Source organism: Desarmillaria tabescens (assembly GCF_030435595.1).
Source record: "Desarmillaria tabescens strain CCBAS 213 chromosome Unknown EV420scaffold_1, whole genome shotgun sequence".
Lineage (NCBI taxonomy): Eukaryota > Fungi > Basidiomycota > Agaricomycetes > Agaricales > Physalacriaceae > Desarmillaria > Desarmillaria tabescens.
In genome coordinates this window covers 2,258,832-2,282,428 of record NW_026848300.1, presented here as the reverse complement: position 1 = coordinate 2,282,428, position 23,597 = coordinate 2,258,832, and the positions used below count along the sequence as shown (strand labels likewise).

Sequence of the window (23,597 nt, the reverse complement as noted above, 5' to 3'; positions counted from 1 at the left end):
GCCGCGTCTTCAGGTACCCATCACAACTTCGATGGAATGCTGAGCATGCTTGCTGCCTGCCGGTTAGGTCACTTCCTTCTCGTCCAACTTCGTTTGTCCGATAGTTGTATTCAGAGTCAGGTAACTCAGGTTCCTTCTCGGTATCGGTATCGACGCCAAGTTTTCTTGCAGGTCGGTTTGCTTTGGCGACCAGTAAGGAGATCGATATCAACACAATATGCCACTGGCTCAAGCTCTTAGATTCCATGATCAATATCGGTTTCGTGATTTCGGCTTTCGTGGGCATCTTCTGGCTTTAGTCGTGTTTCTCCCCGGCTGGGTGTGACAATAAGACAGTCTCGGTGAAAGCCATCCCCATGCTGTTCTGGTGTCTCTTCTTGGGGCTTAGAATGCATTGTCTGGCGCCTTCGGATGGATGAGTTACAGGCTCCAGCGGTACAAGAAAAGATTCTATGAAGCTTGTCCGTATTCCTTACATGCTCGTCCTGCCTCATAACGGAGTATTGTTGTTCGCTATTTCCTTCATCTGGTATGTTAATCTTCAACACCGTGTTTCATACTAAACAGGTCCCAGGTTTGTATATGATGTCATCGGCGTGAATGTCTATACTGGTTGATTCGAACTCAGAACCGTCTTGTCCCGTCACACAGCCTTCTCACAGCACCCCCCTTCTTTTCGCAGCTTCTTCCGTCGTTATAGCTTCAATATTTAATACGTGAGTGCGTACCGCTTCAGAATGTTTTCTGACTAACCTACTGTAGATAACGGCAATATTGTGCATGACTTCGGGCACACAGCAGTCTCTGACAATACCCATATAAATATCAGTTCATGTATTGCCGCAGAGATGAGCCCACTTTTGATAACTGCACTTCTTACTCATCAACCTTCTTTCGCCTTCCAGAGGAAAGCAACAGGAGGTGCTGTGAACAGGACCACATCTCTCTGACAGACTCAACGATCTTGATTCTTTCTTGCTTGTATAAGCCAAAAAAAAAACAAAAAAAACAATTGCAATGTCTACGCTGGAAAAAGTAATTGGTCCATTGAGTGGAGTATGGAAAAGTATTCGATCGATATTGTTGGCCTTGTGTACGCAGACATATTTTCAGGACGTCATCTCCTCCTGCTATTCATCTCATTATTGCGAGTTACTAGATTGATATTGTTGGCCTCATGTAAGCAGACATGCAACCAACGTCCCCACTCTCAAGTCTACGCTGTCGTATTTTCAGGGCTTAATCTCCTCCTGCCATTCATCCCAGTATCTGTGCGTCGTCATCTAAAAACACGCGCGCAATGTTCTCATGCCGACATAGTGGGCTCTCCATTTCACCTTCGCTGGCGACTGGGAGAAGGACACCGTCATTTTTGTTTGTGCGTTCAAATGCTATCACCTTAGTGTGAAATGTTCAGAACAACATAACAGGTTCATTTCTCGCTATTATACCCCTGGCCAAGGTAAAGTTGATCTAGCGACTAGCCGTAAACCAGTTGGCGTGATCCTTTTTGCATGATTTAGCTTCTGGACTTCGTCACTGATGAACTCTCCTTGAGAGTTGGACAGACCCTAGCGGGACTTTTGAATGTTACCTTCGTAGGTGCCGGTCATACATCGCCTTATCTGCGTTTCTCAGAACTTTCGTCTTGCAGGGAAACGCGTACGTCATTGATGCAATGATATCATAAGCCGTCACTAAACGAAGGTTATATCACCCAGTGTAGAGCTGATCTTCTCTGTAAGTCTCCGAGGAAGCCGTATCGATCATACCCAGACTCATTACTTACATCAGATAATATCCCTTTTAAGTTGTGAACTTCAAATCGTGCAGTCATCATGTAAGTCCATGGTTTTGTGTATTGCAGCTATCTGTCCTAGTATAATGTGACTACTAGAACGAAGCGCTAATGCTTGTTTTTGGTAGTGGTCAGTATCATCCTCATTAACCTTCGTACGTGCCTATCTGTTCATCCTTGGCAGTTATCTTATTGTATGAAGTTTTGATTCTTGGCATGTGTTTCTTCGTCGGAGGGATCAAGTTCCAAAAACAAGGATTTGGACAAAGTACGTAGATCATCTCTTGGCGATCTTAGTCTCTCTTGGCGTTAATCTGACATTTCATGTACTCAGTGGCTACCCAGCTTAACTCTTCTCTACTTGCCATCAGCGTCATTGCTGTTCTCTCACCTGCTGCTTTCCACTTCTCGGTAGTCGGTGATACTGAGGCTGACGAAGCCTCAGATATCCTGAATGTTAGCCATGGGGTAGGTCTCCCAGTACACCTCTGCTAGATCTGTATTGACGTCATTTAGACCTCAATCATCCTGCTATTTAGTAAGAGTACCCGGATTTAAGCCTACGCAGAAGACTAAAGTCCACACCAGTTTACATCTCCTACTTGGTTTTCCAGCTTTTCTCTCACGCTTCACTGTATGCAGACGAAGGTGAAGACTCAGTCAAATATACACCGTACGGACGGTCTGTAGTAGGTGAGGATAGTGATCTTGAAAGTGGCTCTGCACACTCAGGAGAAGAGGTCGAACAACCCCAGTTGGGTCTATGGGTCACCGTCGGACTGCTAGTTATTGTCACCGTGGCAAGTCTGCTTTATCTTATATACTCTTGAACCACGCTGAGAAGTTATGGTATATTAGCTGGTCGCATTTACCACTCAGTGGCTTGTGGACTCGATCAACGGCATAACGAAGAATGATAATATCAATAATCAGTTCGTTGGAGTGATTCTTCTTCCAATCATCTGCCGTACTCCCGATGGTGTCACTATTGTGACAACATCAGTAAAAGATAAGCTTAACATAAGTTTAGGCCTTACTGTTGGATCGAGTATCATGAGTGGCACTTCTCTTTTTCATGGAAAGCTGGCTGATAATTTTCTCTAGCAAATTGCGCTCTTCATGATTCCGTGAGCATTAGCAGTCCTTACAAGTGGTCTGCTGCTAATCTTGTTTCTTAGCTTTATCGTGACTCTTGCATGGATCCTCGATAAACCGTTAACCTTATTGTTCGATCCTTATGAATCCATAGTTCTATTTTTCACAGGTATAAATCTTTACGCTCATTGAAAGCGACGGTTCAGTTTATTGTAGCCATAGTTCTAACTGTTAACTATGTCGTGCAAAGCGGAAAATCTAACTGGCTACAGGTTCGTGCATCAATGCTTACTATCATTGAATGACGACTGACCCATAGATACAGGGCATGATTCTAATGTGTAAGCCTCTGTTTCCACAATGAAAATCTCTTTCAATTGAATATCCGACGTCAGGTCTATATGTGATCCTCGCCGTTACGTTCTGGTCCTATCCAGGTATGTTTTGTACCATTTGATAATTCCCCTTCTTTAAACAATGATCCTCCAGGAATTGATCCCTCCGGTGGCCTCTTAATGCAATGTACTACTTAAACCGCTATATTCTTAAGGATACCCAAGTAGAGTGCCCGCCGATGCAGGACTGACCGTTATTTTTATTTAATATCATAACAATAGGGTTGAGACATTGGATCACTTTGATGTGTAGCTTAGTCCTTTCGCTCGCTGCATTCTGTAGCATTCATCCGCTGCCAAGGAATCCTCGTGTTGGGCGATTCTCGCATAATATTGCTGTAGCATCAGAATCATAGCTTCGCTCTCTCCGAACAGCATACGCAAGGACAACACCGTCTCGTTATCACTGAAGTCACATCGTGATATGATGACGCGACATGCACGGCTTGCAGAACACGACTTTGGTCCCCCTCCCTTTCATATCAACCTGGGTAAGCAAATGACGCCCGCAAATTGAACCTTGGAATGTAAAAACAAGTTTGCCGGAAACGCCCATTAAACAAAGCCCGTGCAAGATCACCCTGTCACAGCGAGTTTAGGAAGATGACGGGCCTTTTCAGATAATGTAACAGGAGGAATTATTGACGCGCAATGGATTCGTCAATCCGGAAAAAAAAAAGTCCAGTTTGGATACGCCAAAATTGACAAGTGATATAGATCACAGTACAAGCAGACGCGTTTTCTCTTCCACTAGAGCCCGCGGTAGCTGCTCCTCGGTCTGAAATGCGCGTTCTTCGTGACACGGCACGGCACGACAACGGCGTAGACAGGAACGCGAAATTGCCTCACGCGCATCTAGTTACCTTACGCCACCTTTGCGAACAGATCAAATAAATGTGCATGCATCTAACCCGAGTCCTGCTCATGAGGTGTGAATACTTGAATGCTTGAACATTAAAGCTAGGGTTCCAATAATGTCTTAGGTAGGAAACAAGAAGAGCGTACTCTAGCGTACCGTGTTGCCAAGACAATGCATGTGAGATTTTCACATCTTCTGAACCCAGAACATCTGGGCCGCGAGATGTGTTTCCTTCCATGCTGTTCTTCATGTCCTTCCAAGCTGGCTTGTAGATCCCATCCTGTCAGCTCCTGCTACTTCTCCGTATTCACAGCCCCGTCCCTCCGCGAAGAGGGCAGCTGCCATTGGTATAGCAAACAGAATTAGAAGTACGCGTATCTCTTCTCCAGCCTAAGTAGGATGGGATCACACACGTGGAAAGCAGTCTCAGTGGGGACCCGAATACCACTAATCTATGGCCCACTAGGCGCACTCGCCTTCAGCACCCTACTCTCCGCCGGCATCTCATAAGGAAGAACCGAAGATTCGACACCAGCAAGATCGATGCGACTCGGGTGGAAGAAGCAGGAAGGGATACCATTCGAGCAGGCAATGGAGGAAACGAAGAGAATTCCGTTATTTGTATAAAGTAGGCCCTTCTGACAATCACCATTAATATAAAACTACTCGTAAATCATCGAACGACCCAACTCACGATGGACGGTCTCGCGCAAGAACTCATCGACGAGATCATCGACCACCTAGACAAGCCTGACCTCAAATCATGCTCGCTCGTCTCCCGGTCGTTCCTCCCCAGAACCCGCACGCACCTCTTCCAGCACATCACCATCCCCTCCCAACGAAACCTCCAAGTCCAAGACATCCCCAGAGCGTATATCCGCTCGATACACCTCACCGGACACGTCGGGGTCCCCCTAGACCTCCCCAACGTCTCGCACGCCTCCTTCACGTCGATCCTGTACGCCTCTGACCCGTTCATCCACTCCCTAAAAGGCGTACACACCATCTCCCTCACGGGCACATCCATCTTCATCCGCGACCCCGCAGTTCTCTCCGCCTTCCTCGTCCGCTTCCCCCATCTCATCACCCTCAATGTCGACTGCTACATGCAGTTCCGCTGCTGGGAACAGCCAAAAGACGTGCCAAAGATAGACAAGCTACGCGTCGAGCTCAAAGGCAGCTACACTCGCTGGGTTATCGCCCTCGCGCAGAATGTCCGGCGCCTCGAGCTCATCAACGCATCAGCCACCGACATCCGCCAGATCCTCGATGCCCCCACCAGCAACCTCCAACAACTCGTCTTGCGCAACTTCCAGATAGGCTTGGGGTTGCTCGACATGAGCAACCTCGTCCAGCTATCCATCGATCTCCCCGATCAGCGCGCCGTCGACTGGTGGGAGGCAATCCTCCTCCTCTCTCCCCCCCGCCACGTGCACATCGCACTCCACATCCCTTCAGGACTCCCACTAGCAGCCGCGCTACCCAAATTGGGCGTCGAGGTCGTCGTTGAGCCACACTGCAAGTTGACAGAAGTAGAGACCCAGGAATACAAAGCCTTACTCTGCCCCGTCAAATCGTAATATAATTTTAACTACAACCCAATCCAGCTACTCCGACCGCCAACATTATGCAAGCCAGTCTGTCCAATCTTAATCTTTGCTCGTCCTCCTTCCACCTGTCCGTGCACAACCGTCTCCACTGCATCAGCCATCGGACTCGGCGGCGCGTTCAACAACGGCGAAGAGCTCGACGCTTGCAATGTCATCTTCGACCCCTTGGTCTCCCCTTCCAAATACCCCTCTGCACACCATTCGTACCATACCCGTTTACCATCCGTCAGTCGCCACATACTCACATGCAGTTCCGAGTGAGCAGGCAAATACATTGGATCCTACATCCTCGTTAGATATCATAATGAAATCTGTGTGACAATACACTCACCCTGATGGGGAAAAACATCGGAAACCAACTAAGCATATCCTTACTCACAACCTCCTTATGATCAGGATGAATACTCAACCCCACCGTATCATACAACACCGCCTCGAAATACCCCGCAAACCCATGCAAGACCCCCTCCTCCGGGATATCAAACACCATCTCCGCACTCCGAACATTATGCCCATTATCCTTCGGGGGCTCCAACGGCGTCGGGTTCATCGCAGTCAGCGTGTAGCGCTTCGACATGCCCTTTTTTGACCTTTCTTCCTCTTCGACCTCGAATCGTGGGTGCTCAAAGCCCCAGCAGTCGGCCACAGTAGGGCTCAGGCGCCTCACGGCTTGGAACATCACCACATATGGGATCTCACCGCCCATGCCTGCTCCAGAAGAGTTTCGTGCCTCATTGTATAATTTTGAAGATGACAGTGGCGATAGATGCGCCGTATACGAGGATGGTATAGATATCGCCGATGCTAATCACACTGAGCATCAATGAATAATATAAGATACTTGCCACTCACGTTTCATCCACCTCTCCACCCCATCTAAACACTCTGGCGAGAGCTCATTATCCCCAAACGACCCCAACAACTCGCTAATCACAATATCCACCTTTTCAGGCATCTTCACAGATCGCATGTCCCCAAACAAGAGATGCACATCCGGGAACGTCTGTTGCAAAAGCAGATACGCCGATGGGTTCTTTTCGATGGCGTACAAAGTGTACGACTTGCGCGAGGCGCGTTCGAGCGCCGCAAGCGCACGAGTGATGAGCGGACCTCGTCCTGCCCCAGAGACACATAACACCCTAGTACACAATTAGCACCCCACCTCTCTTTATTAAAGCAAAACACAACACACAAACGCTCCATCCCAACCCTATCAACAACCGCCCTATAAATCGCCTCCTCATAATTCGCATACTTGACCGGATCCTGCTCAAACGTCTCATACGTCGCATTCTGCAAGTTATCCTGCAGGGGCTGCAACGGCGCCTGCAAAAAATCCCCATAGCCCCTCGCATATGCCTCGACGCTCCCCTCCCTCGCCCCCGTCGTCCGAATCAGATGGTCCACGTACTGCGCGTACGCGTCCCTGCCCCCCTTGGAGTGGATGCCCCCCTCCGTATGCGACAGCACGAACGACACATTGGGCACGGCCAACAGAAGCCCCCGCACGAGGGCCTGGGTCGTCTTGGGTAGGACGGGGTACCCCTTGGCGTTGGAGATGAACGAGTGCGCGGAGATCATCACGTGGGAGAGGGGCTCCGCGGCGTAGGCGGAGGTGATGGGCGGGAGGAGCGTCGGGAGGGGCGGGGTCAAGTCTAGGGCGAGGCTGAGCCGGGGGTGGTACTCGCATAGCGTACGGATGGAGTCCCAGGTCTCCCAGGGCGCGCGGAAATCAGGTGTAGGGGAGGGAAAGTAGATCGGGAGACGCACGGCGAGGCGGAGGAGCGGGGAAGAGGACAGAGCGGCGTAGGTGGCGCGTGCGTAGGAAGGTGTATGCGCGCGGTGCGGGACGGGGAGGATCGCAGAGGTCAGATTGAGGAACGTACAGTGCGCTAGCTCCTGGCGTAATGCGATCTCCGTATCGTGCCGGACTCCGGCGTCGTCAGCGTCGAGTTGGAGCCAGGGGGAGAGGAGGACCGTGCAGGTGGGGGAGGGGGCGGTCGGGATGAGGTCAGAGGGTTCAAAGGCGGGGGCGGCCCGCCAGGTTTCGCTGGATGCGTCCCCGCGTCCGGTGCACATCCGTTTCCATCGGGTGTGCCATGCGTCGGTCGTGAGTTGGACGCAGCCGCTCGTGGGGTCGGTGGATAGTAGACAGACCGACATGTCAACACTGGTAAATACAAAGCGGGGCACAGCCACAGTCGACTAGGTATTTCAATCGCCGATCGCGACATGCGTACTGCAGAAACAGCGCCAAGAAAAATCCACAAGTGTTTAGGTAACAAAAATCTTGTGTACATGTGCATCAAAAGGCTTCACTGCCAATATCTAGATTGGCCGTTTTAACTCTTTGCTTTTACCACGCACGTCCTACACGACTAGCAAGACTGACAAACAAATCAATGCAATGCAATGTCTACACAAATCCGTACAAATCCAACCTAGTAGTAGTAGAATACAATGATATTAGCTAGTGATGTTAGCTATGAAGTAGACTACAGGTAGCGACCAGCGCTAAACAAAGTGACATAGATAAACACATTTCCTGACATACCGTAACAACAAACAGATAATTTCGCGAGGTGATATTATATGACCTCACGAATGTTTGTTCGCAACATGGCGCTTGAAGTTATCAATTCGCCATGTTACAAGGTTGCCGCAGTGGCACGTGTAAGGTTTACTTTTGCAGTGTTTAACGAAATGCCGGCTGAAATTCGGGGTAAAGCATTTGTATGGGAGACAAAACGGGCAAGCCGTCACTTTGCCATGACGAGAAAAGAGCGACTTGTGGTATTTACGAAGGTGATCGCCCAACTTGCAATAAGGAAGGGCATTACCTGCGTCGCCGCAAGCATTGAAGGGGCAACGTAGTTCACCTTGGAGGAGTACCTCTCCAACGGCAGAATCTGTACACAGAGGCCTGTCAGAACCGGTAAACGATGATGTCCATGAGATTGATGGGAAGCTAAACGTACTGTTCTGGTTGTGGGTAGGTGTTGGTATGGACGTTACTGTCAAGTGAAAAGGGACAGATCAGAGAAGGCTGAATCTTAAACAGGAGGATCGCATTACCCATCCCTCATCTGCGATAGAGGAGCAGGAAGCGGCGGAAAGTATTGTGTAGATGGCAGCGAAGCGGCAGCAGTATTAGCCGCTTCGCCAGTTATCACACTGAGAGCAGAGAGATAAAATGAGACAACGACACGGAATAAGAAAAGGATCATATACCCAGAGGCTGAATGGCTGAATTTGTATGCGAATTCCCCCATGCTCGGACCATTGGCGCCAAGAGAGGACATCCTTTATCCATCAAAAAATCAGTGAACGCGCGGGCGAAAGGGAGAAGATCGTCCCACTCGTGTACAGGTTGATATGTAGGCCTGGCAGATCTAATCAACATTAATGCCCTTGACATCATTGGAAAACCAAACGCACTGTCTCATTTGCCCTTGCGCCTGCGAGTAGGGGTCAGTAAGCCAGTTACTGACGAGTGAGAAGATACAGATCAGAGAAGGCTGGATCTCAAGTGGAAGGACTGCCTTACCTGTTGAATGTCTGCGACAGGTAACCAAGATATTGCGGAGCATGTTCTGCAGACTGCTGTGAATATCCGTAAAACTGGCGGCTAGAGTCCATCCTTTGGCGGTTAAAACTAACATCGATCTGGTATAAATACAATCTTCCTTACCGCGTGGTGTTCGTCACATCTTCCTCTTCTTACTTCCCATGTTCGTATCAAAGATGGCCCTTGAGCCTCCAGATCAGGCTTGTGATCGAGACGTCTCCCTCCTCCTCCTCCTCCTCCTCTGTTCTCCTGGCCCATCTCATGGCATCTGCATGGTCTCCCTCATGTATTCCGTCCACGTCCCTCTGTCATCGAGAGGAGGCGTCAAGGTCCAGCCTGAGTCTGACTTGAAATGGCGCACAGAAGATATCTTCTTTAGGTACTCTGGTTTCTGCGGGGGAGAGAAAACTCCATAACCTATGCATCGCGCATATCATGTCAATCAAGTCAGCTCGACTCGGACTCTGTACCTTTCCACCGCATCCTGCACTTCTGCTCTGGACCCCCGTCCTTCCATCGACTTCTCTCGCCGCAGCAGTATTAAGCAGATAACAGCGCGTTCCTTCAACATAGACGCGCTGTCACCTCCCAGGTCATTATGGCTACAGGAAGTCAGGAAGTGGTCTTGTATCACAACAGTAGCACATACCCACTTATTTGTAAACAGGTACTCCGTGGCATTCGTAGCATGATTGACTTTCCACAAATCTTGTTAAGACTTAAGTAAGTCAAAACTTAGCAATTAGTAGCTCGCAGTCGTAAGGAAAAAAGCCGTGGCCCTGCAAATTTACCAGTCAGAAGTCGAACTCTGGAGATGAAGAAGTTACGAAATGCTCCAACTTTTGATAGACCTGCACACAGTCGACCTTTGTTGATAGCGTTGTCATAAATAGAACGATGCGAACCAAGCGGGAGTAACTAGGTCTGTTTACGGTGTTTGTCGTCGAAGTTCAGACGAACCAGTTCCGAGTCATTCAAATAATGATCCATCATCCAATGACCTTCTTTCAACGTGACATCTGTTTGCCGGCCTGGGCGGCCCGAGAGTACGATGACGTTTCACTCTGCACGACATTCTTCTCTAATTTTCTGGCAAGACACGTAAGGTATACTTGTATAATATTGAACTGGAGACGTTGATACTTACATAGGTTGTTCTGTGCCAGCTTTCACATGAGCAAGCCGCGTTTGGATATCGCGTCTTTCTATTACTATGAAGTCCTCTCCTCCCTCCTCCCTCCTCCTCCTCCTCCTCCTCCTCCTCTGCTTCTGCCGTCCTCATGCCATCTCACACTACTCTGAAACGTCCAAGCATGTTCCCTTGTTTCGGCCCAATCGGGGATAATAAACACCTCGATTACACTAGACCGAGCAAAGTGGGAAGGTTCAGAACCTCATCACTCTCCTCCTCACTTGTTCTGCGGCCAGGCTTCGTCATTGAGCAATGTGGCTTCACCCTTTACATCCGCCCGTTCTCGTTCAGAGGTTATAAGCATCAGAAGAGACCATGACACCTCCTCCCACCAAGAGTCTCATACATCATCATGCCTCCCATCTATCCCACAGCCTCATTACCCGATGTTACCTGGATATCTTCAATCGCGTCATCCGTTGCTGATAATCCAAAAACCTCTCTCGTCTTGTGTCTAGTTCTCGTAGGCACGATGGCGTACAGGATATCTCCACCACTGTCTCCTCATACCCAGCTCAAGCAGCTGAATCGTAATATCGATGATGTGTGGGCCCTGATCAACACGTCTGATGGCGATATCGACCGTGACTGTCGCCACTGGCGTTGTAAAGCGTATGACTGGTTGGAACTGTATGATTCTAGCTCAAGTTGGGTATCAGAACCTCGTTCTAACTTTAAACGTATCTGTAGAATTCAAATTGATGCTTGCGAGCTTGAAATATGTCTCCTCCAAACTGAGAAAGACAATACCGCTTCATGGAGTGAATATTTTCTTTCCTTGAAGAGGGTGTATTTCGGCGCACGCGCAGTCTGTAAAGAGGTCGAGGCCATCCGGACGGATGTAAAGGTGGAATTTTTCGCTCTATCTCATTTGTTTTGGTGACTGATATTTTCATGTAGATAGAACACTTGAATTCTCAACTGCAATACCTTCGGATGAAGAAACACATTGTAGGGCCGAAGTTTATTCGGGAGCAGTCTGAGAGTCTGACGCCCTATGTCGCGTTGTAATAGAGAGTCCGAGCACAGCCATGGAAAGTCGACTGCCGAGTGCGGCCATCATATACTTTTCGAGCATCTCCATCGTATAATTGAGTTTGGGTCGTACCAACAGTATTATTTAAATACTACCTTGAGGATACTATAATAGTATCTGACAAGCGATACAGCAGCTCCATCGTTGCTACGAAATGGAGACAGGAAGACAGATCATGGATGGTGAGTATACACAATTCCCGTAGTCCACCCCACCAGCCCATTGATACGCTTCCGCGCGGCTCGACGGCTACTTTTTACGTTCCAGTTTGATGAGCGGACCAAGGAACATACCGCACGCACAACGCGCACCTTATGGATTCAGGAACATACGCGACGTTACGGAATACCGCGTAAGCAATGAATTGCGGCGGAATCATCAAATCAGTTTTTCCATTCAACAGACGTCAAACTACCGTGTTCTATTGGCGATCGGGGGATGGGAGGCCTAGGACACTCGACCTTGGAGCTGTAGAGTGAGATATAATTTCAACGTGAGAAGTGAGTAGGGCCTAGTATACCCATGTGCTCAGTAAGTGAAAGGCGAGAAAGGGAATAAAGCATACCTGTGACTGTCGTTTGTTGAGCAATCGACTTGCGATCGACGATCAGGGACCTTGGCATCACTGCATTGCTATGCTGGGGTCTTTAATCCACTTTTCGTATAGCAATCTCTGCTTGCAGAAACTCCGCTACTTGGGGAAAGTCTTCTGCGAGTGATTCAATGGGCTAAGGAGGCAGTTTGGTGGCCACAAGTGAGTGGAGAGAGCAGAAAGACACACCGATACGCCTTCGTTATTGGTCTTATCGATGACGGCGCCATGATCGATGAGCCAACGAGCGGTAACAACGTCTTCTACTACATAGAGAGGCGTCTCGCCGTCGTCATCAGTGATATTGACGTCGCCACCGTGGGCCAACAAGAACTCAAGGACATGAATGTGACCATACGAAGCTGCTGCGTGCATCGGAGTATACGTAAACTCGTCTGGTATATTAGGCAAAGTTCCAGCCAGGACGAGTTCCTCCACACGGGCCAGGTCCCCATCACCAGCTGCGATCCAGATGTTGGACATGAGAGCACGAGAAAAAAAAAAACAGGGCTCAGTTACATAATCAAGCAGTGCCACGTGGGACGATCGAAGGCAAACTTCCCTCTTGATCGATCGTAGCTGACTACCACGACAATCCCTCCCAGACGAGAATTTTTCATGTCCCCTCCCGCCGGCCCTACACGGTGCTACTGGTCGCTGCTCTCTGGCGACTTGCAGTTCATCTATCTCGACCCGGTGCTGCAGTACCACCTAGCGGATCAAGCAGAAGCCTTGGCGGGCAAATCGCTGCTCGACTTTGTGCATCCAGACGAGCAGTCATCGGCCAAGCATGATCTCGGTACCGTCCTAGAGAGCCGGACGCTGCATGGGTCAGTGACGCGAGTGAGGTTCGCAAGGCTCTCCAAGATTCGTCGCGACCTGGGGTACACGGGCCCCGCATCCGACTTTCCCGCGGCAGACAAAATCGCTGTGGACGCCAACTACATGGCGGTCGACGTCGTCATCAACTGGGCGGCCGAGGGCCTCGTGCTCTGCTTCATTCACGCTATCGTCGACATCGACCCAGCAGCGGACAACGACCAGACGAGCAAAACGTCCTGGTCGAATTGGTGCGGCACCCCTGTACTGAACTCGGAGCAAGTCCAGATGCTCTTCAAGCGACTCCTCATGTGCGCACCACAGACAGCACCGACAGCACGGGTCTTCCAGATTCTTAACAACAACACTGCCAAAGATCTCGTCATCTCTTGGCCACCCGCCGACCAGCCCTCAACTCGCGAGTTTGCCCGTCTCGCCAACGACATCAACGTCAACGTCGTCAACACCGACGCCAAGACCTCTTGTACACGCAGATTCAAGTCGGCTCAGCTCGTGCAGGACGTCGGCCACGTCGAGAGCGTCTTCATTCCGCATGGTACGTGCGTGCTTGCCCCACCATCGGATAGGGGCTAACATGCTGACTGGACCGCTGACTTTCTATTAAAGGCAGCGTCATATTTGCATGCCACAAAGTTGATTCGCCCCCTAACTCTACCATGCCTTCTTCCTACGACCACCACCACACTCCGTACGCTCTGCCTGGTGCTACCAATGCTCCCTATTATCCAAATCCAAACCCCTCAGCATATTCATATCAGCCGCCCCCGCCACCATGGGACAGGTATTACCCACCGTACGAAGCCGGCAGGAACCATGAAGGAGGCGGAGCAGGCCAGTATACCTATCTTCCCCCGCCGCCCAGTCCCCCCGAAGATTCAGTACCGCCTCCCAGACGCCGCGTATCGCCTCCACCACCAGGACAGTCCCAAAGGGGTCACGGAAACCGCCCGGTAGGCGTGCTCAAGTGCAGTAGCTGCAAGGCAACTAGTAGCCCCGAATGGCGCAAGGGACCCAGTGGCAGGAAAGAGTTGTGCAATGCGTGCGTAGATCTTTCACCCCCTTTTTTTGGGCCTTGGTCTCTGACTCCTTTTTTTGTTTATCTTTTTTTTTTCTAATTGTAGCTGCGGTCTCCGCTACGCCCGCTCCCGCGCTAAAAAGGAGGGTAGTGTTCCGAGCTCCTCGCAACACCACAAGTCTTCTGGTAATGGGAGGAAGGAGAAGAGTTCGTTGTCGCTTAATGTTGTCAAGAGGGAGCGTGAACAGAACTCGGCGACGCCTCCGCGGTCTGCTGGGTCGTCTGTGGCGTCGAGTTATGACTATGGTGGTGCACCGGGGTATGACTACTATCGTTCTTATCGCAACGGTGGAGGAAGCGGTGGGAGCTCGCCTGACGGTGGAGGAGGAGGAGGAGGAGGAGGAGGAGGCGGGGGCGGTGGCAATGGCAGCTTCCCTAGCTATGACGACGCACCACCACCAGCAGGAGGAGGAAGATACTATGCGCATACAAGCCCGTTGGCTGCACCTCCCACGACAAATGGTGGCGTAAGCTACGAAAGAAGGTACGAGAAGTGGGACAGAGACGATGGAAGGCGTTGATTGATTGATATGCACTTGGACAACTGCAATTCCCTTGTAATTCTACCTTACAGCTCTTCTCCCTAGTCCGTTTTTTGTGTTCTCCATTCTGTAATCCCGACCTCTTTTTCACTCTCCTCTTCTTGATATGCAGTAAAATGGGGTGTATGGTACGGATTCGAATGAAATTGTGTATAATCGGGGATGACTTCCATAACTTACTATTTTGCTCTTTACGTCGTGGCGCCTGTAAAGTTTTCTATATAAACGATGAACATGCGAGATGTGCATGTATGCCCTTCTGTCATCGATGGTTACCCTAACACACTCATACCTCGGGGAAACTGGCTCCAAACGACCTAGGAGGGAAATAATTTCCCCGGCTGATAGTTCGCGCATGAAATCTTGTGTCTGAAGTTGACATCATAGACGAGGACAAGATCGCGGAAGTGGGAATATTATTAGGTTTTATCTGAGACCGACGCTGGCGAATAACAGACACATGGTTTCGTAGGGAACATTCCGAGGTCACGAACGGGGGTGTTAACCCTTGTTGAATAAAGGAGTAACGCGAATGACATAGATATTCCATAGACCTTCAATACAGTATTACGCCAAGAACTTGGGCCGCAGCAATTTTGAAACAATGCCTTCCGTCACAGGTTGAGGAGGGGTACGCGCCAGCGTTGCTGGCGGTGACTTCGCGTCAAGGTAATCGGTGAAAATACACGATCGACGATCAGGATTTATGGCAAGACCGAGTCGTGTCGAACGATCGTGTAATGCAATGTGTGATCATTGCTCACGTTCCTGCCCGCGTCCCTGAGGATCGTGGCTGTTCCGCCGCGGGGGGGAACGGAGCGGCCATAAGGAATACCATCGCTTTTTGAGAACGGAGATTTTTCATCGATGCTTGATTCTTAAGGCCATATGCATGGACATTGAGTCTAAGTGCAACTTCCCAGAGCTAGCTGTTGTCGGTTAACTAGTATTGTCACCGGTGGCCCGACTTTAGGCCGACAAAACGGCGGGTATTTGCGCTTATTTACCTGGACCGTTAGATTCGGCCCGGGCCAACCTTCAGCTCGTCCTGAATGGCGCACACCGCAAAGTCCAAGGCCAAGGGCATTAGTGCCAGTTCATTCCTGGACCTCAAGGCTGAGATTGCGAAGAAGGAAGAGGAATTCTCTAGGAAGTCGTCCTCTGGTAAGAAATCGCCCAAGCCGGAAAAGGTGATACCGCTCGAAATCCTCCTAGACTCTCAACTGACGATGAAATCTGTCTAGAAACCCACAGTATGGGCTAGGAAGAACAAGGGGGTCAGCAGTCGTGCTGCAAGAGACATCGAACTGGAGGCTGTCAGCAAACCTACGCTTGATTCGGCACGAGCGGCGCTGGAACGCAAGGCGAAGATATATGACAAATTGAAAAAAGGGAAGAGCGGAGGATTGAGCGAGAAGCAGTTTGATGCCCTTTTGGTTGACGTGAGTCTCTTCTCTGTCTCTGTAATCAACCAAGCCTTACTGACGTCTTCTTAGTTTGACTACAAGCCACCTGAATGGGAAGACGATGAAGATGATATCGATGAATCGTTAACAGTTCCTCATGCACCGGATGTATGTATTCCCAGCACGTATTAATCCCTTTCCGTCACTCAAAATTCTGTCGTAGGACGAAAATGATCCTATTATCGAGTACGAAGATGAGTTTGGACGTATACGGACTGCTCCGCGGTCTGAAGTACCAAGAGAACTCCTCCCTGGCGTCCGTTCAGAAGAGGTAGACGAAGACGAGTGCGTTACCATCCTACACAATCTATCTTGCCGATGAATTCACCTCACTACCCCAGGGACATAATCATCCGCAACCCTGTCAACCACTTCCCAATATACACCCCATCCGCAGACCGTGTCGCCGAAATCGAGAAAATGCACGCAGAGGAGAGCAATCCCCTCGGGGTGCATTATGATGCCACGAGCGAGGTCCGCGCGAAGGGTGCTGGTTTCTATCAGTTTTCGGGTGATGAAGAAACACGGCAGAAACAGATGGAAGAGCTACGGGCGGCACGAGAGAAGACACAAGTTACACGACAAGAACAGGGAGCGGCGGATGTCAGTGTCGAGGGTATGGTCGCTAGTGGGAGCAGTACTGGCGAAGGCGTTGGAAAAGGTGTGGAGAAGAGGAAAAGAGAAATCGAGGAACGGAGAAGGATGATTGAAGCTAAACGACGCAAGCTGAAGGGCGAATCTGCGGTTGTCGATAACTCGGCAGCAACAACTACAGCGGTTTCCCGCAAAGATGATGAAGAAACAGTAATATTTGTGGCAGGAGCACCAGAACCCGAGCCCGACATGACCCCAGATCCGTTTGCAGCCTTTGAACGTCAGCAAGTTACAGAGAAGAGCCGGAGTAAAGGCAAAGGAAAGAGCAGGTCGGATGAGGCGGATGCGTTCCTCGCGTCTCTGGAGAATGAGATTCTTCATAGAAAGAAAGGGAAATGATGCTTCTCCACCAACCCAGCGTGTTGGTGTGATTCCGCTCACAGCCCTTATGCTGCACAAAGACTTTGACATCCTTTCGGGGTGGATCCCGTTGCTGCCTGACGTCACGCTTAAAAGGGCCTTTCGTGCGTGGAGGGTAGTTACAATAGGTTCCGTGGAATGGAAATTGTACAACAGTCTTATGTGCTCAGCTAGTAGTACTTATATACAACAGTGAATGCACGAGTATGGATGGGAGGGGATGTCCAGGAATGAATGGATGAGTGAGATGAGAAAGAATTGAAAAGGTAAGATCGTGAAAGGAATGGACGCCGTAGCTAAAGGGCGACTGAAAACGAGTCCATGCATTAGCCACCCGTGCCAACGCAGTGAACCTGTCCTTTGGTGATGGGAGAGATGGGATAGAGGAGGGAAGATATACATCTATTATGAAAGAAACATAAGTATCTCCATCGGTACAGTCATAAAAAGACGAACCAGTAAAATCAGACAGTATGTTAATCGTGTTCAAATCGTTTATGGGCATGATCTATCATCTTATCTGAGAGCGACGGTATGAGACGCGTCATAAAAGTATGAAAGGAATAGCGCACCAACGGAAGCAAGCAAAACGCAGACATCCACCTCGTTGGACTGGAGGATCTTTTACCTGAGTTTGAGAATTGCGCGCAAAATTATCCTGAAAGAAATGTCAAAGCCATCCAGAAGGGTATGAGCGAAATCGACACGCACGAGATTATAACTCTCCGCTCCAGCGCGTAGAGGTACGGGCGACGAGGACACTATCACAGGGGCTACAGGCACAATAAGATGCGTCCATCAAAGAAAAGTGACTGAACCCTACCGCACACTCCGACGAGCACGAATGCTCTCCAGATGATCTTGGACTGCATATCTACCAGTGAGTATGGCCAAGGGCCCAGAGGGAAAAGAGCTAAAGGAACAGAAGCTGGGTACGTGTATGGAGCGTACGAACTTAAATGGGACAGCAATGGATTCGATCATCAGTCAGGCGTCTCCTTTATATTTTCAACAAAGAGCATCTCTTGAAAGGGCATTGTGAAAGGAACTGAGTTGCTCGCTTATTCGAACACAAGGGGAGCGAATATATGCGGCGCTCGCGTTGCTTAAAAATTGAACAATGTCGTCGAGATGTAATGGTTACCCATATTATTCGCCGAGATGAGAGCTTTACAGCATGGTGAAGCAAAGAGAAGGGCCGGCCTTCATCTAAAAGGGGAAAAAGTGCCGGACATTCGTCGCTTGCCACCGGGCGCAGGAGAATACGGAAGACGAACAAGGCAATGAACGTATTCGGCGATGCCAAAATAAGATAGTCGTTTCGGAGGTAGAAAGCGCGTATCGCAGGGTGAGAATACACGTGTACGAGAAGGTAAGCACCTGCCCATTATGAACTTAGAAAACACCGGCAGCCGTATGATAAAGCCATCCACAACGTATCGATGGACAGAGCCTCCCGCTGATCTCTAAGTGCAATCACGCGGCATCTGGGTAACATTAAGAATAAGGGACAGTGAAGTGAGAGAATATGGTACCTAAAATAGTGATCTTCTCGGCTTCAGCTTCAACCACCAGAAACTGGACAAATGACGGCGACCTCGGCACCCTCTGATAGCTCGCAATTCGCTGGATCATCGACCATTTCTTCATTCACACTCCACTGGCATGTTTCTAGGATTTTGTCCAAACCAGTATGGGGATGCCTGGAAATCAGTACATCGCGTAGATTCAACAACGAGAGACCGCGCAACGGAATAGGTACGGCCTCTTCGGTCCTTCCCGTTGCCGTTGAAGCCCCCGCAAAGTACAACACTGTTATTTCTGCGTGTAGCTCCATGGTCCACCAGATAGGCTTGGTGGTCTTGATCCAGACCGTGTCTGAGGATGGAACAAGGTGGTTCGACGTGGATACCATGGCATCAAAGGAGGATATGGTCTCCGCTGAAAACGAAATGAAGTTGATAAGATGGAAGAGTACGAGTCACACACTGAGATTCCACTGCAGTCCTGTTGTGGAAAGTGTCGTAGAGTCTATGCCTACTGGAAGTAAACCACATGTCTTTCCTAGGACAGAGTGGTCAATCTTGATGGAATGCTCTCCCTAACGTATCAATGAATAAGTGGGCGAAGGGGTGAGAAAGAGACGGCAGACACTATTGAGAACCCAGCCAATGTTGTCATCTGTTACGGCAAAGACTCGCTTAGAAGGGTCCTTTCGAAGCTTATGGAGGTAGGACAACGTGTGTATCGTCTGATCCAATCGCCCAGCAAGCCCGCCGAGAATGATAACTTGCCACGGCTAGGCAGGTCCTGTCAGGGAAGTCACCTGCGGAATCACATTTCGCAGCGAGAGTAGGATACCTCTTCACCAGGAACTTGCACAGAAGACAGGGCTTGCATAGACTTCATGAGATCGGTGGAGTCTTGGTCGCTACTATGGACAACAGATATTCCCTGTGTTACGTTGTATCTCCAGTCAAGCGACAATAATGGCGGGCGCACTTTCGACGTGTAATAGGTGCGAACTTCGGTCCGTATGGAATCAAAATCCCCCGTTATGAGATCTGGCAGATATCTGTGGGCACGAACATCAGATGATGCATGTGAAAGAAGGAATACTACTCAACAACTCCTTGCTCTCAACGGTGTCATGCAGTCTGTTGGCCCCTCCATCAGCGCAGCAACGCCACTGCGAGGATGTCCAGAGACGACGTAAAAGTGCTGGAGAAAAGGGTTGGTTCAAGATAATTAACGCTCGCTTGGTTGAATCACTGGCGCCGCTTGGCTGGAGAAAATCGACATTCCAAGAAGTCATCTTGAACACGACGAGAGGAACAGGAATGGAGCTGGCAATCACGTCCCAAAACAGGCAGCTTGAATTGGATAATCTCCCGCGAATACTGTTCTCTTCCTTCCACCATCTTCGAATTCGTCCGGCTTTGATAGTCACATTGTTTTTTCCTTTCAATTCACATCCTATCCTACTGCTACGATGTCTCAGCGCAAGATTCCTCTCCCTGATTTTCGTGGAAGCTTTCTCGCGAACCGCCGTCTACATCTTCTCGAGCTTCTCGGTTCAGGCGCGTATGGGAAGGTTTATCGTGCACTTGATACCGCCTCGTCTCCCAGCAACCCGGTATACTACGCTGTGAAATGTATGTTCAAGCACGAAAAGGGGACACGCGGAGATCTGCAACAGCTGAGAGAGTTCGCCCTACACGCCAAGGTCGCTGTCCATCCAAACATCGTCACGTTCCACGATGTCATCTATGACCACGCCTTTGTCTATGTTGTCCTCAACTTGTGTTCTGGCGGTGACCTTCACTCTGCAATCATCGAGAAGCGCCTTTTCTACAAGAACGACGAGCTCTTGCGTACCGCCTTTCTGCAGATCATCGACGGCGTTCAGTTTTGTCATCAGCAACAAGTATTTCATCGCGACCTCAAACCGGACAATATTCTTTGCTCAGCTGATGGAAAAGAGATCTTTCTTGCGGACTTTGGCTTAGCGACGCACAATGACCAGTGCGAGCACTTTGGCTGTGGAAGTATGTTCTATAAGAGTCCAGGTTTGTTTTCTATGTCTATTCCATTCCTCTTCCTGCACTCACCTGCATTCATATAGAGTGTCTTGGTGAAAAGGGCCAGAAAACATACAGCACGCAACAGAGTGATATCTGGTCCCTTGGAGTTGTCCTCGTAAATCTAATCACTGGGCGTTGTCCATGGAAAATCGCGAGAACCGAGGACCCATCATTCAACTCCTCTCTCCACGAAGAAGGCTATTTCAGGCGCACGCTTCCTATGTCACCCAAAGCTGTCGCACTTCTAAAGCGCATATTCCATCTTGACCCTCTCCTTCGAATAACGCTTCCTGAGCTTCGTGCTGAAATCATCAAGATAGACACCTTCTTCATCTCTGATGCTGATCTCTTGCTTGCGGATGATCAAGTCAAAGTGGTCGATAGCTATTTCACCTCTCCCCAATGCCATCCAACACCGCGTCAGCGCAAGATGCAACAACATCCTTTTGCGTCACTAGGCGATATTGTATCGGTTCCTCAGCTGGACGTTTCCCCGGAACCGGGGCCAGCTCCTCGTCATCGGGCGCCTTGTAATACCGCCTTGTTCACGCCTCCCAGACGAAGGTCCTTGTTGACAAAGGTTGTAAAGAAGCTCAAAGCGATATCACGGACTTCTACTAGCTCGAGATCATCGTAGTCCCACTGTCGCTCCTTTGGTACTAAGGTTTGCTTTTTTGTTGTCGTTCCTGGACTTTGTGTTACCGTTTCCTTACCTTATTTCCTCCTGGTGAGGAAAAACTGTTGTCAAGTTATTTACCGCAAAATATCCTAGAATCCTGGTTAAGAAAAGGACGAGTGTTCATTTGAAAAAGTGAATAACATGAGATGGAAAGCGTATGCTTATATCCAAAACAAAGCAACGATAATTGAGAGCTATGATACAATACATACCTTCTACATATGATAGCAAAGGAAATTTACAAAAGGTATATCATCTAAGAGGCCTGATTGCGGCGGGACCACGAAAAGCTCAACGCACCAATGACTCCCACAACAACAAGAGCAGTGCCAGCGCCAATGAGGCCGGGAAGGTAAACATACCAGGTAGAATCCAAGTCATCCACCTTAGACTGGTTCTCAAGTAAGGCCTTCTCGTCCCTCTTCCGTCGACGACGAAGGGAATCGACATTCGGCACCGGATCATACTGAAGTTCAATGGAGGGCATCTCCAATTCTTCAGCGTCCATTACAGTATGTGGCGGCAAGGTAGGGATATCGAGATCAGGCGCCAGTGCACGAGCACGGTCAAAGAACTGCCCTGCGGCTTCGCGATCTCGTTTCCAGGTCATCGTGCCCGTGTCTGTCATCTGGGCACGAGCGGGTATGCGGATAGACGACAGGCTGGAGTGTGAAGAAGACAGGAGGGTGGAGGCTGCGCCATCCAAATGAAGCATACCGGCTTCCAAGTAGAGCTGTGCGAGGCCTCTGGGCCCGCCTATGCATTGAATGTAGTAGGTAGTGGTGCCGCGAGGTGCCTGTCCCTGGTTCTGGTACTCTTCAATATTAAATTCTGTCTGCAACGGCAGATAGTGAGATACGAGTTTCATGGTTGATGTGGGAGCGTGAGAGAGGTGCCAAGCACGCCTAAGGAGACGTAAAACAGGGGGGCGCTAATGAGTTAGGGAAGGGAATGTACAAATGGCAGTCACTTACAGGAAACACTCGAATGCCTCTTCCCGGTCCTTGTGGATGTCGAACTGTTCCATGGCAAGCAAGACCAGGCTAGTGGGGTCCATGTTGTATTGATGTTCCAACTCGTAGCTCGCGTCAAAGATGACCGAGTTGCGGACGTAAGGCGCTAAAGTGTCCGGTACGGGTCCAACGATAAGAGAAGGCCAGATAATTGACTGATCCTTCTCCAAATGTAGGGTCAACAGCCGGCCAGATTGGGAATGCAATGACTCGACCGATGAATAGGAAGATGCGATACTCTGAATGATGTGCCCTGGGGATACAGCACGAGAAGCAGTGCTGGAATGAGGTTTCCGCCGAAAAGAAAACCCACGTTGCTCGTCGGCAGAAGAAAGCGAAGGGGAGGATAAGGCAGGTGATGATGCAGAGAATTCTTCCGCGTCGGACGCCTGACCACTCTCAAGAGATGCCGCAAAGCTGCTGGAAATTTCTGGGTCAGAAACGAAGGCATAGGATGAATGTGTTGACGCCATCGACGCAGTAGAAGTGGTTCGCTCTCGAGCGGAGAGGCGAGACGAATGGGGTTCAAGCTGCCACACAGAATTCGTCACGTCGACATTGCCGTACAGTCTCCCCTGCGCTACTCTTCAATGAGACTGCACAAAAATCCAGGAAATCCACTAACCTTAATTATGGGGGCCTGCCCTCGAACGCCTGCAATGAGATAGTTGCGCTCTATTACCACCTAACCACACACCAAGGTCAAAAACATTGGACATCGTTAACAGCCCCATAGTACATACCGACATGTCTTCTTCTTGAGTATCATAAGGAACCATGAGTAGAACCGTAGCCTAGAAATGAGAATAGACAGTGAGCGTCAGGATTATCGCGCCAGCCGAGCTTAGATTGACCTGGTCGTGAGACTGTAAATTGGCGACGTATTAGTGAGTGCCTTTCGTGCGAATTCCGAGCACGAACCTGATGCCAGGAGTAGGAGTAGTATCTGGTGTCATTGAGTTTGTCCATAGCAGTTCGTAAGTCGTGAGGGAGTGCAGAAAGAGGGAAGGCGAGCAAGTGGCCAAGAGACAAGCACAGTTGTACGGCACGGCTTGTTGCAGCGGGACGGCCACGTGCACGCTGTTCTCAGTTCTGATGTCTCTGACTCAGTCCCTTTCGGCAGCTATATACGCCTCTATGTAAAGTAAACATCATACCCGGCCTGCGTCTACAGCATCTGAATGCACGCAGCATGGAACCCCGTTTCGCAAAGTAACTCCTTTTCACCAGTCAAGCCTA

At 49.7% G+C, this 23,597-nt stretch overlaps 12 protein-coding genes across 12 annotated transcripts; 6 read left to right on the top strand and 6 right to left on the bottom strand.

Annotated features, from left to right (window-relative positions):
• Positions 1 to 1,017: 1,017 nt before the first annotated feature.
• On the top strand, positions 1,018 to 3,426 carry EV420DRAFT_1634266 (calcium/proton exchanger; the record flags this gene model as incomplete). Its single annotated transcript, XM_060476297.1, has 21 exons — positions 1,018 to 1,093; positions 1,153 to 1,179; positions 1,237 to 1,271; positions 1,321 to 1,378; positions 1,431 to 1,462; positions 1,524 to 1,598; positions 1,655 to 1,662; positions 1,722 to 1,740; positions 1,795 to 1,840; positions 1,927 to 1,953; positions 2,001 to 2,066; positions 2,133 to 2,266; positions 2,315 to 2,336; positions 2,387 to 2,595; positions 2,657 to 2,836; positions 2,903 to 2,925; positions 2,977 to 3,062; positions 3,110 to 3,165; positions 3,219 to 3,234; positions 3,289 to 3,330; positions 3,383 to 3,426. 21 exons carry the CDS (start codon positions 1,018 to 1,020, stop codon positions 3,424 to 3,426), a joined length of 1,281 nt encoding a protein of 426 aa, XP_060339650.1.
• A 1,416-nt stretch (positions 3,427 to 4,842) lies between these two features.
• On the top strand, positions 4,843 to 5,727 carry EV420DRAFT_1634265 (uncharacterized protein; the record flags this gene model as incomplete). Its single annotated transcript, XM_060476296.1, has 1 exon — positions 4,843 to 5,727. One exon carries the CDS (start codon positions 4,843 to 4,845, stop codon positions 5,725 to 5,727), a length of 885 nt encoding a protein of 294 aa, XP_060339649.1.
• Positions 5,728 to 5,732: 5 nt separating this feature from the next.
• On the bottom strand, positions 5,733 to 8,137 carry EV420DRAFT_71386 (PRMT5-domain-containing protein). The gene is made up of 4 exons (XM_060483190.1): positions 6,950 to 8,137; positions 6,610 to 6,896; positions 6,089 to 6,561; positions 5,733 to 6,038 (listed from the first exon to the last, which is right to left on the bottom strand). Exons 1-4 carry the CDS (start codon positions 7,918 to 7,920, stop codon positions 5,739 to 5,741), a joined length of 2,031 nt encoding a protein of 676 aa, XP_060339648.1. The 5' UTR covers positions 7,921 to 8,137; the 3' UTR covers positions 5,733 to 5,738.
• On the bottom strand, positions 8,138 to 9,491 carry EV420DRAFT_71507 (uncharacterized protein). The gene is made up of 7 exons (XM_060483199.1): positions 9,305 to 9,491; positions 9,196 to 9,243; positions 9,117 to 9,140; positions 8,989 to 9,060; positions 8,833 to 8,931; positions 8,736 to 8,771; positions 8,138 to 8,680 (listed from the first exon to the last, which is right to left on the bottom strand). Exons 1-7 carry the CDS (start codon positions 9,394 to 9,396, stop codon positions 8,356 to 8,358), a joined length of 696 nt encoding a protein of 231 aa, XP_060339647.1. The 5' UTR covers positions 9,397 to 9,491; the 3' UTR covers positions 8,138 to 8,355.
• A 1,378-nt stretch (positions 9,492 to 10,869) lies between these two features.
• Positions 10,870 to 11,528, top strand: EV420DRAFT_1634263 (uncharacterized protein; the record flags this gene model as incomplete). Its single annotated transcript, XM_060476295.1, has 3 exons — positions 10,870 to 11,147; positions 11,208 to 11,364; positions 11,418 to 11,528. 3 exons carry the CDS (start codon positions 10,870 to 10,872, stop codon positions 11,526 to 11,528), a joined length of 546 nt encoding a protein of 181 aa, XP_060339646.1.
• Positions 11,529 to 12,200: 672 nt separating this feature from the next.
• Positions 12,201 to 12,622, bottom strand: EV420DRAFT_1247974 (ankyrin repeat-containing domain protein; the record flags this gene model as incomplete). The annotated part of the gene is made up of 2 exons (XM_060466705.1): positions 12,201 to 12,281; positions 12,335 to 12,622. Coding segments are annotated over 2 exons (369 nt in total), but the record flags the coding sequence as incomplete, so codon positions are not given.
• Positions 12,623 to 12,720: 98 nt separating this feature from the next.
• Positions 12,721 to 14,375, top strand: EV420DRAFT_1497036 (uncharacterized protein). Its single transcript, XM_060470908.1, has 2 exons — positions 12,721 to 13,520; positions 13,592 to 14,375. Exons 1-2 carry the CDS (start codon positions 12,764 to 12,766, stop codon positions 14,098 to 14,100), a joined length of 1,266 nt encoding a protein of 421 aa, XP_060339644.1. The 5' UTR covers positions 12,721 to 12,763; the 3' UTR covers positions 14,101 to 14,375.
• Positions 14,376 to 15,639: 1,264 nt separating this feature from the next.
• On the top strand, positions 15,640 to 17,155 carry EV420DRAFT_70686 (uncharacterized protein). Its single transcript, XM_060483167.1, has 5 exons — positions 15,640 to 15,792; positions 15,847 to 16,044; positions 16,099 to 16,176; positions 16,232 to 16,353; positions 16,410 to 17,155. The coding sequence occupies exons 1-5, from the start codon at positions 15,655 to 15,657 to the stop codon at positions 17,059 to 17,061; spliced, it is 1,188 nt and encodes a 395-aa protein (XP_060339643.1). The 5' UTR covers positions 15,640 to 15,654; the 3' UTR covers positions 17,062 to 17,155.
• Positions 17,155 to 18,176, bottom strand: EV420DRAFT_70613 (uncharacterized protein). The gene is made up of 6 exons (XM_060483166.1): positions 18,019 to 18,176; positions 17,906 to 17,948; positions 17,794 to 17,855; positions 17,711 to 17,740; positions 17,539 to 17,590; positions 17,155 to 17,484 (listed from the first exon to the last, which is right to left on the bottom strand). Exons 1-6 carry the CDS (start codon positions 18,064 to 18,066, stop codon positions 17,249 to 17,251), a joined length of 471 nt encoding a protein of 156 aa, XP_060339642.1. The 5' UTR covers positions 18,067 to 18,176; the 3' UTR covers positions 17,155 to 17,248.
• A 372-nt stretch (positions 18,177 to 18,548) lies between these two features.
• Positions 18,549 to 19,982, bottom strand: EV420DRAFT_1497018 (thiamine pyrophosphokinase). The gene is made up of 6 exons (XM_060470907.1): positions 19,710 to 19,982; positions 19,585 to 19,657; positions 19,444 to 19,536; positions 19,235 to 19,381; positions 19,072 to 19,183; positions 18,549 to 19,023 (listed from the first exon to the last, which is right to left on the bottom strand). The coding sequence occupies exons 1-6, from the start codon at positions 19,895 to 19,897 to the stop codon at positions 18,647 to 18,649; spliced, it is 990 nt and encodes a 329-aa protein (XP_060339641.1). The 5' UTR covers positions 19,898 to 19,982; the 3' UTR covers positions 18,549 to 18,646.
• On the top strand, positions 19,983 to 21,431 carry EV420DRAFT_1757523 (kinase-like domain-containing protein). The gene is made up of 2 exons (XM_060480513.1): positions 19,983 to 20,651; positions 20,708 to 21,431. The coding sequence occupies exons 1-2, from the start codon at positions 20,075 to 20,077 to the stop codon at positions 21,301 to 21,303; spliced, it is 1,173 nt and encodes a 390-aa protein (XP_060339640.1). The 5' UTR covers positions 19,983 to 20,074; the 3' UTR covers positions 21,304 to 21,431.
• EV420DRAFT_1497012 (uncharacterized protein) lies at positions 21,432 to 23,428 on the bottom strand. Its single transcript, XM_060470906.1, has 6 exons — positions 23,280 to 23,428; positions 23,213 to 23,224; positions 23,102 to 23,152; positions 22,984 to 23,043; positions 22,320 to 22,933; positions 21,432 to 22,250 (listed from the first exon to the last, which is right to left on the bottom strand). The coding sequence occupies exons 1-6, from the start codon at positions 23,325 to 23,327 to the stop codon at positions 21,602 to 21,604; spliced, it is 1,434 nt and encodes a 477-aa protein (XP_060339639.1). The 5' UTR covers positions 23,328 to 23,428; the 3' UTR covers positions 21,432 to 21,601.
• Positions 23,429 to 23,597: the final 169 nt, after the last annotated feature.